Source organism: Portunus trituberculatus, chromosome 31 (genome assembly GCF_017591435.1).
Source record: "Portunus trituberculatus isolate SZX2019 chromosome 31, ASM1759143v1, whole genome shotgun sequence".
In the NCBI taxonomy this organism is placed as follows: Eukaryota; Metazoa; Arthropoda; class Malacostraca; order Decapoda; family Portunidae; genus Portunus; species Portunus trituberculatus.
In genome coordinates, this window is record NC_059285.1 from 8,779,146 (window position 1) to 8,796,278 (window position 17,133).

General features: G+C 41.7%; 2 protein-coding genes across 2 annotated transcripts in view; both read right to left on the reverse strand.

The window, feature by feature from the left end:
- The window catches only part of LOC123511541 (phytanoyl-CoA dioxygenase 1-like), an 8,076-nt gene extending 6,379 nt beyond the window's left edge, over nucleotides 1–1,697 (reverse strand). Inside the window, exons 1-3 of the mRNA XM_045267538.1 lie at nucleotides 1,547–1,697; nucleotides 1,264–1,369; nucleotides 216–306 (exon numbers count right to left, since the gene is read on the reverse strand). Coding sequence (XP_045123473.1) covers nucleotides 216–306; nucleotides 1,264–1,270 — 98 coding nt within the window. The 5' untranslated portion in view covers nucleotides 1,271–1,369; nucleotides 1,547–1,697. The remainder of the gene's footprint in view (nucleotides 1–215; nucleotides 307–1,263; nucleotides 1,370–1,546) is intronic.
- Nucleotides 1,698–2,141: 444 nt separating this feature from the next.
- On the reverse strand, nucleotides 2,142–8,896 carry LOC123511558 (probable glutamate receptor). The gene is made up of 11 exons (XM_045267564.1): nucleotides 8,629–8,896; nucleotides 8,442–8,542; nucleotides 7,725–7,815; nucleotides 6,320–6,478; nucleotides 6,064–6,176; nucleotides 5,778–5,860; nucleotides 5,306–5,520; nucleotides 4,777–4,938; nucleotides 4,054–4,160; nucleotides 3,556–3,719; nucleotides 2,142–2,491 (listed from the first exon to the last, which is right to left on the reverse strand). The coding sequence occupies exons 1-11, from the start codon at nucleotides 8,674–8,676 to the stop codon at nucleotides 2,397–2,399; spliced, it is 1,338 nt and encodes a 445-aa protein (XP_045123499.1). The 5' UTR covers nucleotides 8,677–8,896; the 3' UTR covers nucleotides 2,142–2,396.
- Nucleotides 8,897–17,133: the final 8,237 nt, after the last annotated feature.

The following is a 17,133-nucleotide window of genomic DNA, read 5'->3' on the forward strand; positions in this document are numbered from 1 at the left end:
GTAACTCTGTGTTTCGCTTTTGTTTTTAAAATTCAGTTTTTAAATTTGTAATAGAATTATTCCTGGTATATTTTGGTTTCAAAAGATATGCTGTGGTGGTATATTGGTGGCAATACGTAACACCCACAGCAACTGTGAACCTTCTAGTTAAGTGATCTGCTATCTCTGCCCCCCACAGTGTTCCAAGCACTATAATGGCGTGCCATGTGGCTCACCTGATAATGACGTAGCCGTTGGTCTTGAAAGCCTCCTTCATCGCTGGCGTGACAGAAAAGGTCTTTGGGTCATACGTGAACTCTGAAAGCTCTGTTGAATGATGAATACCGATGAGCAGTAATACATTGAGACATCTTTCTTTTTTTTTTTTTTTTTTTTGCATTCTAGTTGCATAATGTTCTGTAATGAGTGGTGTAACAATATCAAACAATACAGTCCATTTAACATGTTTTATGTTTCCGTGGGATTATCGTTTTTCTTTTTCTTTTTCTTTTTCTTTTTTTTTTTTTTTACAGATTAAGCGGTTATTCGTGTTGATCTTGCAAACTTACCAGTGTTGAGATGTATTTGCTGAGTGACCTGAAACTTTGCAAAATCAGTGATTTCGGAAAAAAAAATCAATAGATATACACATATGTATAGAACAAAACTCGTTTTTACCTAATGAAATAGACGCGTTAGTGATAAGGAACAGAAAATGTTAGAACTCTCTTCAGGACGAAAGATGAAACACACGCCATCAGTAGCCCGTGTTTTCCTGAAGCCCAACATGAATACATTCATCTAATATGCAATTCAGGTTTGATCAAACTGAGTCAACTCGGCAAAGTCCCAAACTCCGATGATTTGTATAACGAAGCAAATCGCAACCATTCAATTATATGACGTGATTACCTGGTGTTTTCAGGATGAGTCTCCGTCGTGACCGAGGAAGATAGGCACACATTGGTCTCTCACTCCCTATTTCCCTTGGTCTTGACCTTCCTCGCTATTGCTCGTCATTCTATATCTACACCCTCCTACATGAGTCCATTCATTTGTCATCTCTTAAGTTTTTGACTTCAAGTGATGATATAAATTTTGTTGTTATAGGTATTCTGTATGATTTAACTGAACAAAAAACAAAACAGCAAATAATTTCACAACACAATGTTCAACCACTCGTTTTGCTGTCACAGGTATTTTTTGATCACGTATACTCCATCTTCCATTAGAATGTTTTATTGAGCCTGAAGAGACAATAGTTAAAGTGAGGAAAGACCTTACCTGCCATGTTTCTGGCGTGTGGCTTGGCTGGTTGCGGCGCACTGGAGACTGCAGAGTGCGGAGGCGGCGGGCGATAGAGGCGACAGCGGTGGTGGTGGTAAACAGACTAGGGGCACGATAATATTATGATTGATATGATATGATGCTTTGTTCTCTCGCTTGCCGCGCGATGCTGCCTCACAGTTACCAGATAAGATTACTTAAACTTACCGTCAACCCTTTATCTCTTACCCCTTTATCTTTATATCTTTTTTTTTATACACAAAGGAAAGAACATACTTACCTACCAATTGAGTCTCGTCAGTTGTTGTTGTTACTTATCGGCATCAAAGGTTTATCGATTAATCAGATAAGATTATCTGTCAGAAAGTAATAGTTCTATGCGGAATTAAGTTAGTTATTTCCCACGAGCAATGTGATCAGTGTGGCTGTTAACAATCTTGTGAATACTGCTGGTTTATGTTATCTTTGCTGACAAGATTGTTGATTCTTTCGTTGTTCCTTATGTTTTCGATTATTTCTTTGCACAACTGAGGTAAAGGCGGTAATAAGAGTAAGATGATCGATATAACAAAATTATAAATGTACACTATAAAAAGAGAAGCTTTTCAATTTTTTAATGAATCACTTGAAGCTTCACTTTTTTTTATATACCATGTGGGCTTTTCACGGGAATTTATGGGCTAAAGGGGGTATTTTTGGGGATACCTCCTATTTCAAAGCCCAACCGTTAGAAACCGTTGCCCCGAGTGAGGAAGCCCAGTCTACACCCGAACCGTGGACAGGATTCGAACCCTTGCGCTTAGAGACCTCTCGGACCCCAAAGCACGCATGGTTCCACTGAAGGAATAATCTCAAAGACTTTTTTTACTTTGCTTGAAAGATATATTGTAAATGCTCTTTTTACGCTCCTCAGACAGATTACACTCAATTGGTTCATCCTTATCAATCTAGATAATTTGACTAACTGCCGACCATCATTTAAATTAGGTAATTATCTCTAAATTCGACAGACTAATATCAACACAATTATGACGCAGGTCAATTAAGATCCACAAGATGAAGGTCAGTGATTTAGGGACATGCTTCACGGCACCAGTCCCTCCCTCGCACTGCACACGTCAGCCGGTGCGTCACTGCCTGGCGACTCCAGCCCGCCGCGTGCCTGTCTTCTTTTTAAGGCCACAGGCCACCTCCAGTAGGAACATCAGCAAGGCCACAAGGATGCCTACAGGTATACACGGAGGAACACTCTCTCAAACACACACACACACACACACACACACACACACACACACACACACACACACACACACACACACTTACGTACGCAGACATGCACGCACACACACCAGAATGTTACGACATATATAAACAATGGCACAAAGTTTTATATTCAGAATTTTACGATTATACAGTAAACTATAAACGATTGCATTCCCATCAACTGTAATCAATTGATATCATAATCCTAATAATGCACAGTTCTATTTTTATCATCCATATCTATGATGAGCCATTTTACATTAAAGAATTCAAAATAACACATTTTTTCGTTGTTTCCTTTCCCTAATTTTACGTGGCTGCAACCACCACTCCCTCAGCCTACTCGTGTTTGCCTCTTACCGCCTCCTTGACTCGCGTTTGCCGAGAAGCAGTAATGCTCTCTCCTTGTGTTTCCTTGTGGTTATTCTCCTTCTTATTATCTTTTGATAGTACGTAGCAAAATTTCTTTTTGTCTATGAACTTACTGCATTTTTTTTAAGAAAGAGATGCGAGTTATCAATTGTTCCTGAATTCTCTTTTAATTCAGGGTCGTGGCTATAGCAAGGTATTCAGTTTTCATTTGCATTTTCTAACATTTCTTCCGACTTAAAGTATGATTTAAGGATGAAAATTTTAAGGCTTATATCATATTGCTAACATATCCTCACATCCTATATCCGTTTTCATTATTTAAAAGAATCAAAAGATTAGAATTCCTTTCGAATTTCTGGCAGTAAAATAGATTCTACGTTTTCGAAATGGTACGTTCAGGTGACTGTGACACTAACAGTATTATGGCACGCATTCTTAAAATTTTCGGGATGTTCCTTCTACTACTGAAATTTCCACGAATATTTGCATGATTATAAAAATTTACAATGATTTTACGCCATCAAGAGGGAAAGATATAAATGAGAACCAGACTAATTATTCCTAACATATGATAAATTGTCTTTATGAGAGAGGAAAGTGCTTAAAAACAATACGAGCCAATGACAGACTGTATAGATGGAATGAACGTCTCACCGGCCATGTAGAGAGAGAACACCCCATAAAAGTCCAGGAGTTCGAGTGGCCTTTCCTTGGTCGTGGTGAGCTTGGTGGTGACGGGCTTCAGACATTCGGTGGCGTTGAAAGAAGCCTGGGAGAACAAGTGATCCAGGATGCCCGCCTCGCGCAGGGTGATGATGCTGCGTGGAAAGGAAAAGAACCGATTTTGTTTTTGTTTTCGAAAGTGTATTTGAACAAAGTCAGTGCTTATGTTAAGGGTCCCATTTGTGTTTAATTTTTGCTTATGTTTATTTGTTGTGTATATTTTCATCATTTTCTTTATTATGCTTTGATTATTTTTGTCAATCTTGATAATTTTTGCACAACCTAAAATATACCAACCAATCAACCAATCAATTATCAAAACCTTCACACTTTTCATTGTTCTCTGGAAAAATCCTCTCCTGAATCCTGGAACCCAACCCTCCTCTCTGGAACCATGTGTTTGAACCTTAAAGCTCATGGAACACTTACTCTTTGTTCACTTTACCAATGAGAGGCGACCTCTTGGCGAAGGCAAGACTCAGACTGGCAGGGCCGAAGAATCCTCTAGACATCATGTAGCCGCGACACTTCCCCATCTGAGACAGCGGAGAAAATAAATCTAATTGATCTTATTTATTTTTTCACTTATCTATCTATTCATTTTATTCTATATATTTTTTTAGCATTTATTAACACACACACACACGTTGTGGTTGTGGTCTCTGTCCTACCCGAAGATCGGTTTATGAGCTCTGAGCTCGCTTCAATGGGAAAGGCTGGCTGGGTGACTAGCAGACGACCGTGGTGAATCACACACACACACACACACACACACACACACACACACACACACACACACACACACACTGCGTAGTGTAGTGGTTAGCACACTCGGATCACAATCGAAAAGGCCCGGGTTCGAGTCCTGGGCACGGCGAGGCAAATGGTCGAAATGAACGAGCGTCTTAATGTGTAGTCTTTGTTCACCTAGCAACAAGTAGGTACGAGATGTAATTCGAGGGGTTGTGGCCTCGCCGTCTCAGTGTGTGGTATGTGGTGTGGTCTCATTCCTGTACCAGAGATCGGTCTGACCTCTTTCCGTAAAGAGGAAGGCTGGCTAGGTGACCAGTAGACGACCGTGGTGAATTACACACTGAAGAAAACTCATATACGGGGCTACTTTTGATATCATGGATGACACTTGACACTGACCACTGAAAAGTCCAGGTGAAAGGCAGCCTTCAGGGAGGTGGTGAAAGCCCCGCCCGCCCATTTGCCCTTGTAGATGTCCTCGATGAAGCGAAATGCATGGTCAGGATGGACTATTAGTAGACTCTTCTTCAGGCGGCCAAGGCTCGTGTTGCTTTCCGCGTTCTGGGTAGCAGAGTGTGGCTTTGTATGAGGTGATGATTAGTTGTATTATTAGAAGTGATTGTAGCAGCAGTAGTACTTGTTGTAGCAGTAGCGGTAATAGTAGTAGTAGAAGTAGTAGTATAATAGTAGTAGTAGTAGTAGTAGTAGTAGTAGTAGTAGTAGTAGTAGTAGTAGTAGAAGTAGAAGTAGTAGTAATAGTAATAGTGTGAGTGTGTACTTTTCATCAACAATCACCTACATGCATCGTTTCATTACACTTCCTTTATCAGTCTCACTATACCATCCTAAACCACCACCAAATCCGTCACAATCTTATCCCACTTCACCCTCCGTGCACTCACCCTCCCCTGCCTCACCCTTCACCCACCATGATGAGTGTCTGCAGGGTGGAGTCCTTGGAGATGGCGAGGGTGGTGCCGGATTCCACCAGTTCCTCTAGATTGTCAAAGGGGAGCCGCACTTTTGGAATAATGAGCATCGCCTTCAGGTTAGAGCGGTACACAGAAGACAGAATCAAAGTCTCCAGTAGCCACAGTCCCGTCAGCAACCTCGCCGAACTCCCCAGAGGCTCCCACGGCACACCTGCAAGACTTTTGTTACACCTGCTGCTCTAACAAGCATCAGATATTACGTAAGACTTGTGTTAACCCCTTCACGGTTTGTCAATATTTCCCATGATCATATGCAATTTGTAAACAATTGAGTTTTTTTTTCATAATACAGTCTCTAGATAAATGAAAGTCAAGCATTAAGACAGAAGAATAAGTGCAATATGTTAACTGCTACTTGACTTGTGACTACATAGATTGTACAAACATCAGCATATCAAGGACACACACTATGAGACAGCAGGGAAGACCAAGTCCAAAGGGAGGATCTCTCAGCGCTCCTCAACCAGCTGTTGTTATTTTCCTCTTCTTTTCTGCAAAAAGATAGGAAGATAGGTAGATAGATAGATAGATGGATAGATGGACAAAATAAATGAAAGAAAAGCAGAGAGAAAGAAAGAAAGTTACAGACTAAGGTTGACTTTGTAGAAATGATCTAGTTCACCAAGATAAGAGAAATATACACATGACGTTCACCATTTTCTCTCCATCTCTCTCCGCACAAACACACACTTACTCGTAACTTAGACTTCCGGGCCGGTCCATGGTCTGCATGATGACGTGGCTCCTCAGCACCAGCAGAATGGCAGCCGAGACGATGACTGAGCTCAGCAGCAATAAAGCCCACGCCTGGAGCACACAATCCTAACTATCAAGGTCATTCAGATAAAAAAAAAAGTCTGCCCAATAGAGACACCGGAGACTATCGGCACATATAAGTAAACCCCCTAAAACTACCTTCGTATTAGGGCTTCAGTGTGAGCAGCACGTACCATGGGCGTGTAAGGCCTGATAAAGCCTACCATGTTCGGGGTAACAACTGGGCGAGCGTTTATCACATTGTATTCCGAGATTAGAACAGGCTCGCTGAAGTCAAAGGCAGGCAGACCCTCCGCCGTAATGGCAATGACTGTGCCCGTCAAGTCAGCCTCCTGAAGGAAGAGTAGTATAGTGGCGTTAGTGAGGATATAAAGGAAGAAGTGAGGAGTGTGGAACAGTGCCTGATCAGTTTTGTCTTTTTGTTATTTCTTCCTCAAAGAATGAAACACACACACACACACACACACACACACACACACACACACACACACACACACACACACACACACAAACGCGCACACACACACACACACACACACACACACACACACACACACACACACACATAGAAAGTGAGAGCTTTAAAACGCAACTTTAAATAGTTCTCTTCCATTCTGAGCTTGACTCAATAACGTTGGTTTGCTTGTATCGATTTCACGGAAAGGTATTTAAGAACTACCAATTAATGATCAACTCAGCGCGCAGAGAGGGTTAGGAAGAGGAGGAGGAGAAGGAAGAGGAAGAAGAGGAGGAGGAAGAGGAAGAGGAGGAAGAGGAGGAGGAGGAGGAGGAGGAGGAGGAGGAGGAGGAGGAGGAGGAGGAGGAGGAGGAGGTGGAGGTGGAGGAGGAAAAGGAAGAGCGAGGCATGTAAAAGAAGAGGAAACGAGGGATGAATGAGGTTGGGGTCTGTTTAGTGAGACGGAAAACAAGAGGAAAATGGAAATGCCTAATTGGAGTGAATAGAGATGAGTAATTAGAATCTTGGCGAGAGATTAGAGTCGTGGTGGCTGATTTTCTGGAGATCTTTCGTAGTGGCGGTGAATGAAGCTTTTACGAGTCGCGAATCGCTATGAAGGAACTCAGGAAGAGGTTATGCAGAGGTAAGTTGAATAAAGGCCATTATACCACCATTTTCACCTTGTCTAATGTGTGGTTGCTCTTATTAATGGAAAGTGATGGAAGGTTGACGAGTGTGGTATCTAGAGGGAGGGAAAAAAGAAAGCGTAAGAGGGAGAGACAGAGGAAAGGAGTGTTTTATTATGAAGTTTACTGGCAGATTTTAGTGATGGAGTATGTAGTTATATATTGTTATGGTTTCAACTACGATTTTTCTCCAAATTTACTGAATTTTATATCGATACCTTTCCGTGATTATTGCATCTGTCTTCATTATCTGCTGTTTGATTTTTCTTCTTCATCTTGCTTTTACTTTTATTCTCTTGTGGTTTTATGATTTTTCATTCTTGCATTTCTTTTTTCTTTCCAGTATTTTTTGGTTGTACTTTTTGCTATATTTTATCTTCTCCTTTTTCATTCGCTACATGATAGCCACCCACACACACACACACACACACACACCCTTCTCTGGACCATCCCCAGCAAGCCGGACCACGACCCGTTGGGACGCAGGAGGCCGTAGGAGCGATCACTGGCCCGGAGAAACTCGTAACTGTAACAACAGAAGCCTTGATAGAAAGTCCTCTTACGACATTCAGAGTAACAGACACACTATTCCCTTTAACTGCTAGACAATTTACCATAATTACTTACAGCTATTCGGTCACTTATTTTTATACTGCAGTTTCTAAAAATCACATAGAAAAGATAAAGTTAACGTTATATATTTTTATTTTTGTGTACTCATGCATTTATTACAGTACTACGAATGGTAACAACGGGCACCTATAGCAGTGAAAGGTTTCGTTATTTCTACAAAAATAATTGGGAAAACTGCTCGTTAAACATTATATCTCAGTCCTGTATTTTCTTCAAGAGGAATGTAAGTACAGTGGTGAGAGTTTGTTACCAAAAATATCAAATATATACTTAGAAATATATGATTTGAATATATAAGAACTATTCAACCCCATTATCCAATTGCATATTTATATATATTTTTAAGGAAACAATGCAAATATAGTTACAGAGATGACGGCTCTATTATGGAAAGGCGCTCTTGAGACATTGTGATTATGATACAGTAGAGTATACAAAATATCAAAGCTAAATTATTGATAACGTATATTTTACATGTAATGTATGCATAGATTATGTCCATCTAGTATAGTGACTCACCAGAAGCCCAGGTGGTGCAAAATAATGTCCAGGATGGTAACGAGCGGGCCGCTGTACTGGTAGTTCCCAGGCGTACCAGAGATGTGCACCACGCTGATGAACTGCAAGGAGGAACAGGACGAGACAGGTGGACAAAATCAATGAACAAGGCAGATGGAAAAGACAGATTAAAAACATATTCCCTCACCTGATCTGACACGAGTTTCAGACAGCGGGAGGCGTTCAGTTCACCCATGACCGCCTGCGAGGAATTCCCGACGAGGAGGAAAGAAAAGCAACCAGTGGAGTAAGATGGATGTGTACTCCCACTTATTTATGGTCCCTCAGTTATGCCTTTCTTTTCCCTAAGACTCCTCCAAGCTGCACCATGGCATCGTGACCTTAATGAAGTGCGGCAGCGTCATTGGTCAGAGGGTGAGAGCGAGTGGTGGCTTCTCTCCAATCAGCGAACGAGATGGAGGGCGAAGTGGGAGGAGTCAAACTGACCTCATCACTTATTTACCGCGGTTGTCTTCTTTTCAATTACAGAGCTAATCAGAAAGCATTAACTCCTGTCCGTGTGTTTACTGGCTATTAAGGCGAGGGAAAAATGCGCTGATAAAGAAAGTAAGAAAAAATATAAATGGATTTGACTTCTTCGTGTACAGATCTAGATTTCCTGATATTTTTCTTTTTTATTCATGATTACTTCCTGGTCATCGTTCCGACATTTAGCAAGACTATTATGGAGGGGAACTAGTTTCTATTCTGTGTCTATTCTATGGAAATAGGGCAGACTGAAGACAAACCAGTGAAAATTTTATAGGGAAGATAAAAGAGTGTATCAAGAAAGTCTAATTCTTCTAAACGGTAAACGTAAACTCTCTCTCTCTCTCTCTCTCTCTCTCTCTCTCTCTCTCTCTCTCTCTCTCTCTCTCACATGCTAATGATGGAAAAGGTTGAGGATAATCGGATTCACGAGTATCACTTTTTCACCGTTTTTTGTGGCCTCGTGATGGTGGCCAATTTTCATGCATGATTTCGATTAATCCTTCCGCTCACTCGAACAGGTTGGCCGGTGGTGGTGGTGGTGGTGGTGACGGTGGTACTGCCGCTGCTGTTGATGCTGCTCTAAATTATCATTCATGACCCGAAAATTAGCTACAATGATCACGGGTATTTCAGCCTTTTTTTCTCTTCATTCTGTATTCACCGACCGTTCCAATTAGAATAGAAATAATTGCAGGCATATAATGTTTTTTTTTTTTTTTTTATCAATAGCATCCGCATTTACGGTTAGTTTTTTTTTTTTTTTTAGCTGTTTTTTTCCTCTCAGCAGTTGGTATTGAAATATATCTAATGGGGACTTTTTTTGTTTTAGTATTTGTTTCTATCTACCTGTCTGTTTGTGTTTTTGATTGTTTGTTTACTTCCTATCTATTTATCTGTTTCATTTCCAGTTTAAATAATTAATGTTTTCTACTGCAATGCCTATTTTCAGATCCATTGGACTCTGCCTGACTATCTGTCCTTCTGTTTGCCGGTCTTTTTTTTTTTTTTTATGGCGTCATATGAACGTATATCTCCCTGTCTGTCTGTCTCTCTGTCCATCTATGTCTCTCTATCAGTTACTTTTTTTAACTCTTCTCTTGTCATTTATCTGACCTATCTTCATCATGCACTCAGTCACTCACTCACTCATTCACTCACTCACTCACTCACTCAGTTTATATTTAGGGATACCTTTTACGTGCCTTTTCTTCTAATCTGTGTATCTGTCTAAGAGTCTTAGTCTGTCTGTCGATATTTTTCTGAATCATTCTGTCTTTCTCTATCACTTTCTCTGATTCCCACACAATAAACAGGAATGACCCATGCAGGTAATTACTCCTAACCTTCCCTAGTGTTTATCTCCCACAAAGGACAATAAGGAAGCAAAGACCTCGGCTGGGGGCGTCAAGGAACAAAAAGTAGGAGTACCGTCCCTCACCTGATATGAGCTTGTGGTATTTCCCCCTCGGTCATTAGCATGAGGTTAAGTGGCTGCTGTGTCAGGAAATGAATGAGAACGAGCGGGGAAACTGGCTCTCCATCACTATTAATTTTCTTTTCCCCAGCTGATAATGGCAGGAATGGCTCACTCACTCTCTTAAAGGTAATCCTCTTATATCCTCTTATGAGTGACGAATCGATGCTTTTTATTATGGTTGTGAGAATAAACACTGACGACGCGCGTGACGGATTGATAGCTTCTCTCCTCACCTCCTCGCTACCTGATCACCTTGCTCTTATTACTTATGGCCATTAAGTAAAAGATGTAAGTGCGTGTATAAGAATACTTGGTCATGTAAAACTACCCTGAATCTTCGTTCTTTCCCATTTTTTTTTTCTTTTCTTTTTTTTATTCGTGAAATCTGAGCTGCCAAAGCCATAGTAATATGAAAATAAAATAAGAACAATCGACCAATGATATGAATTTGTTGATTTTTTAGCCACAGCAACAACTAGGCATTGTTCGGTGATAAAAAAAATACCAAAATGTATAATTTCATGAAGTTTTATAAAAGATAAGCTACTTGGATATCAAGTTTGCCATTTTCTATTCCCATTTTTTTTTTTTTTTTTTTTTATGTACAAGACTGAACAAATCCATCACTCAGAAACCTTAGTTATATTTACTATTGTTACTTTTTTCTATGTAAGCGGGACATTGGCTCAGGGCGAGAGAGATAGAGAAACAGAACAATAAAAAAAAACACTGAAGGGCTGGGTCTTATATAGAAATTTTGCACGTACACTAATGTAAAAAAAGTAAGCTTAACATATTTTTTTATGTACGTTCCCTCTATTTACATATCTTCCTTTATTCAACATGTCAAATAATAAAAAGGAAACAAAAAAAACAAAAAAGCAAATTACGTAGAAACTCCAATAAAAAATAAAACTTTCTGACCTTGAACGCACCGAATATACGGAATCAAATCTATCTCCTGGTGTCTTCCTCCTCCTTCCAGTCATCCTCCACCACCACCACCACCACCTCCACCTCGTCACAAAACACACGCAACAGACACAAAATAAAAAGTTTAATCAGGTTGAATCAAATTTTGTATCTTCCGCAACAAAAGCAGAAAGGCTCGGCACGACAATACAAGATTACCTTACCGGTCCACATCGAGACAGTCCTCACGTTCCCTCTATCATGAAGTTGACGGCGGGAGATTGCAGTCCGTCGCCCGAATGGTAATGAAAGGCCATCAAGTCTAATCAGGGTGCTCAGGTAACAACACGAAGGCAGGCAGATGGAGGAGGAGGAGGCGAAGGAGGAGGAGAAGGAGGAGAAGGAGAAGGGGACCAAAGCAGGTGAGAGGGATGAGCAGGACGGAGCAGGACAAGGCGGGTGATGCAAGTTAGCAGGACAAGGCGGAGGTAGTGAGGACAAGACGGGAGACTAAGGAAGAAAGGACTTGATGAGCTAAGCGAGAAACGACTGTATAATGCGCAGCTCTCTCTCTCCTCCTCCTCCTCCTCCTCCTCCTCCTCCTCCTTCTTCGTACGCTAAACTTGCTGCAGTCAAATCGCAAATGAATTTGTGTGTGTGTGTGTGTTTCACTGTTTGATCTGCTGCAGTCTCTGACGAGACAGCCAGACGTTACCCTACGGAACGAGCTCAGAGCTCATTATTTCCGATCTTCGGATAGGCCTGAGACCAGGCACACACCACACACCGGGACAACAAGGTCACAACTCCTCGATTTACATCCCATACCTACTCACTGCTAGGTGAACAGGGGCTACACGTGAAAGGAGACACACCCAAATATCTCCACCCGGCCGGGGAATCGAACCCCGGTCCTCTGGCTTGTGAAGCCAGTGCTCTAACCACTGAGCTACCGGGCGTGTGTGTGTGTGTGTGTGTGTGTGAGTGAGTGTGGGTGTGAGGAGGTCATGAAAAGAGAAAGAACCACGATAAAGCTGTTGATCAGAAAAGTAAGTAGTAAGTGAGATTAAAGAAAGAAGCACAAAAAGGAGACAAACGTGATGCGAAAATGAGTTACGTTCCTATTGCTCGATTTGAGATTTATTGGCAGTAGAGGTGGTGGTAATGATGGTGGTAGTATTAGTAGTAGTAGTAGTAGTAGTAGTAGTAGTAGTAGTAGTAATGACAGTAAACATAACGACCCAATATGCTGAAATGTAAGATAACGAAAAGATCAACACCACCACCACCGCCACTACTATTACTACAACAACAACTAACACATCACCACCACCACCACCACCAGCATCACTAACACCACCAACACTATTTTTAACAACAATAATGATAGAAATGGCAACACCCACTGTGAAAACAAAGAACCAAGTGCGCATTACTAAATCACTCAATATCAGTCGGAACTTTCGTCACGCAAAACAATCTTAAGTTCAAGGTTCATAAATCTTACGCGGACAAACACCAATTTGTCTTTGTGTCGCAGGAACTCGCATCCCAAAGGAGAAGACAGAAAACGAGCAAACAAAGGAAAGGCAAAAAAAACCTGTGTTTAGAAGGGAGAGGAAGGAAAAAACCCGGAGACCTGAAGGAGAAGAAAGACGAGGAGGAGAAGGAAGACCGGGAGGAGGAGCAGGAGGAGGGGTAGAGCGAGAGATAAATTAAAGAGGAAGTAGAAGAGAGTGATGTATGAGAAAGAGGGAGAGTCGGGAGCCACACGCTACCAAGAGACGGGAAGAGTGTGGTGACGATGGAGATGGTGGTGATGGAGATTATGATGATTGTGGTTATTGTGTTAGTGGTGATAAAAGTTATATATATATATATATATATATATATATATATATATATATATATATATATATATATATATACTCAAAGTTCTTTATACCTACGAGAACAGGAGACGAAACCAAGAGAAGAGAGGAGATAATACAGAACGATGCACAAAACAGAACATTCATGTCACTTTTCCTCTTCACTTACACAGACGTGGAAAAACAAATGCTAACAACACAAAGGGCAAGAACAACTAAAACAACACCTTATTTTACATTTTGTTCTGTGTGTGTGTGTGTGTGTGTGTGTGTGTGTGTGTGTGTGTGTGTGTGTGTGTTTGTGTGTGTGTTTGTTTCACTGTTTCACTGTTTCACTGTTTGATCTGCTGCAGTCTCTGACGAGACAGCCAGACGTTACCCTACGGCAGTGGTTCCCAAACTGGGGTCCCCGGACCCCTGGGGGTCCCTGAGAAGGTCCTAGGGGGTCCGCTACTTCTCCCGCCAACCTTAGGAGAGAGGATAGAAGGTACCCGTTTTCTTTCACTTTAGCCAGGTGCCGGCGCAGCCGATCGCCACGCACACCGATGATAGCACCTCATTCAACCTGTGATATTTTGGTAACCATAGCATCTAGATGCTTCTGGTTTTTTGCATTGCAAAGAGGAAGAGTCGGTTGTGGACATAATATCATTTGTACTCACTCTTTATTGAATTTCCTAGTATAATCAGTATGTGAATACAAGCTATTTTGTGTGTTTCTCGCCAAACCTCCCGAGTTAGCGCGAGTGAAAAGTCTTAAAGTCCCCGAGGTTTAAGGGTTAATTTGAATTTATTACGACGTAGTGTAATGCTCAAATATGTAGGAATGATTTAAGTCTAGAAAGGAAATTATAAGTAGTATTATTATCTTTAAGTAATCTTAAGTATGGAATTAATTATATAAAAAATGACTCACTACTTGAATTGATCACAAATAACTTCCCTTTTGTTTTTCTTCTTCTCACTAACACTTAAACAAAACACTTAAGCACTTAAAATTCAGCGATTGCGCCATGTGTCGTCAGACTTTTTTGAAAATATTTCAAATGTTTATTTTAAGACTTTCTTCGTGTAGGAATATGCAAATAGTAAATTTACTGCATTGTAATCATATAATGGGTAACTTGGTATGGTAATAGTAACTTCTGATTGGCTGGGGGTCCTCGGATGGGACTTAAATATCTGGGGGGTCCTTACCATGGTAAAGTTTGGGAACCTCTGCCCTACGGAACGAGCTCAGAGCTCATTATTTCCGATCTTCGGATAGGCCTGTGTGTGTGTGTGTGTGTGTGTGTGTTTCACTGTTTGATCTGCTGCAGTCTCTGACGAGATAGCCAGACGTTACCCTACGGAACGAGCTCAGAGCTCATTATTTCCGATCTTCGGATAGGCCTGAGACCAGGCACACACCACACACCGGGACAACAAGGTCACAACTCCTCGATTTACATCCCGTACCTACTCACTGCTAGGTGAACAGGAGCTACACGTGAAAGGAGACACGCCCAAATATCTCCACCCGGCCGGGGAATCGAACCCTGGTCCTCTGGCTTGTGAAGCCAGCGCTCTAACCACTGAGGTACCGGGCGTGTACCGTGTGTGTGTGTGTGTGTGTGTGTGTGTGTGTGTGTGTGTGTGTGTGTGTGTGCGTGCGTGCGTGCGCGCGCGAGTGCATGTGTGTATTTTTTCTGTATCTCGTCGTACCACAAAATACGTGAGTGATTCTCGTGGTAACCAGTGCAGGCTTTGTAAAATATTCCTCGTTGCGGTTGGCCTTTTTTCTTTCTTTTTTTTCTTTTTTTCTATTTCCCCTTACTTCCCTTTTTTTTTCGTTTCCAGCATGGTAACTGATACTTTACGGGGAAATATCCGAGTCCCGGTTGTCGATAAGTGCCGCTGTCTCTTTAGTGGTCAGACACAAAAAAAAAACTAAAAAGTATAAAAATAAAGTACACACACACACACACACACACACACACACACACACACACACACACACACACACACACACACACACACACACACACACATTCTCATCTTTCGCTCACGTCCACCTTTCTCTTTTTTTTCATAGATTTTTTCGTTTTTTTTTTTTTTTTGTCACATGAGCATACTTACGGTGCTTTTCTGTCTGTCTGTCTGTCTGTCTGTCTGTCTGTCTGACTATGTATGTATGTATGTATGTAGGTAGGTAGGTAGGTATCTGTCTGCTTCTCTCTCTCTCTCTCTCTCTCTCTCTCTCTCTCTCTTTATGCCTGCATCCACTTACATCTCTGTTTATATCTTTTTGTGCCTGTCTGTCTGTATATCTATCAGTTTTTCAGTTTCTTTTCCTCCTAACTTTGTCTGCCTGTCTTGTATTTTTAAGTCTGGCTGTCTGTCTGTCTGCTCCTCTTTCTGTACATCTGTCTGTCTATGAATATTTTGTGTATGCCTGTTTCATCCCTATTCCTTCTGCCGACGTCTGCAAGTCTCGAGCTTGCTCTCACTCTCGTTCTCTCTTGTATATTAAATCTCCTTTGACGCTCCCAGTGTGGTGTTGTCGCACAGTATTATCTCTTTGCACGTTACGCCGCCGCGCAGGGAAGGAAAGTCTCCCTCTTACCCTAGACTCTGCAGCAGGACACAACAGGACCTCTTTAACTGTCGACTATTCGTGTAAGGAGGAGCACTGTATACAGATGAAGTGGAAGTGAGTCTAACAACATATGCAAAACATACTCTAACCTAGAAACTCACACAAATGATGTACTACAAAATGATAAACTAAAAGAAAAAAAAACTACTTAAACACGTAAAATATACACAAAAAAACATTTCAAAATACACCATAAACATACAAGAATTTCAAACACACTCAAAACACAAAAATCCATAAAAAAAAAAGGACAGTACATCAAAAAACGGCATCTATTCCACACTCACACACATCCATCCACCCACTCTCCTGCCACACCTCCACCCTTCCCCTTCTCTTACATACGCATATACACATTAACACAACTCACACGACCCACACCCACTCACCCACCCAGCCACACACACACACACACACACACACACACACACACACACATACACACACACAGGCACAAATGTACATCCACCTCTTCAATACACAAAACAAACACCTCAAATACCACCACCTGCTCTCCCACCCACCCACCCACATACATCACCCCCACGCACCCACAAAAAACTACAATAAAAAAAGGATCATCTTCTCTAATACCCAGCCACTAAATTCAGCGCCAGACACTTCATCAGCCTCCACCTAACACACACATGTAAATTTATCTGCTAACCTAACGCACCCCACCCTTGCCGCGCCCATCCCCGCCTTCCATGACCTTCCGTCTGGCAGAGGTGGCGATGGGAGTGGGAGAGGAGGCTCGAGGGGGAGGCGGCGGGATGGGGGTGGGCAGGTGAATAATTACTCCCAGTTGAGGTTGAAGAATGTATACTCCCTCAGATGCTTTAGGGATAATTAATGTTGACGTAGGAGCTATAGCAGTTGTATTAATTGAACGTATGGTGTGGTGGAAAGAGAAGGAGGAGGAGGTGGAGGAGAAGGAGATGAAGGACCAAGTGTAGGAGGAGGAAGAACAAATGGAGGAGGAGGTGGAAAACCAAGTGGAGGAGGAGAAAGAACAAGTGAAGGAGTAAAAAAGCAGACCAAGTGGAGGAGGAGGAAGAACAAGTGGAGGAGAAGGAGGAAGATCAAGTGGAGGATGTTGATTGCTTCCAGCGTTGAATATGCTACACGTCTGATTATTTATTATGGTGAAATGGCGCGACATTTTCCTAAATCGAGCAGGTATGTGTGCAAGAATCTCCAGGAAAGCCTCTTATGCGTGCGTCAAAGAGAGGCTTTTCTTCCATCTTTACGTGTAAGTTTGCT

What these genes read in the sequence shown, in the direction of transcription:
- LOC123511558 (XM_045267564.1), bottom strand. Translation starts at nt 8,676, where the DNA reads ATGGGTGAACTGAACGCCTCCCGCTGTCTGAAACTCGTGTCAGATCAG. An exon ending in TTGCACCACCTGGGCTTCTG is followed by an intron (nt 7,816 to 8,441) that starts GTGAGTCACTAT and finishes CTGTTGTTACAG; the next exon opens with TTACGAGTTTCTCCGGGCCA. An exon ending in CCCTGCAGACACTCATCATG is followed by an intron (nt 4,939 to 5,305) that starts GTGGGTGAAGGG and finishes TCTGCTACCCAG; the next exon opens with AACGCGGAAAGCAACACGAG.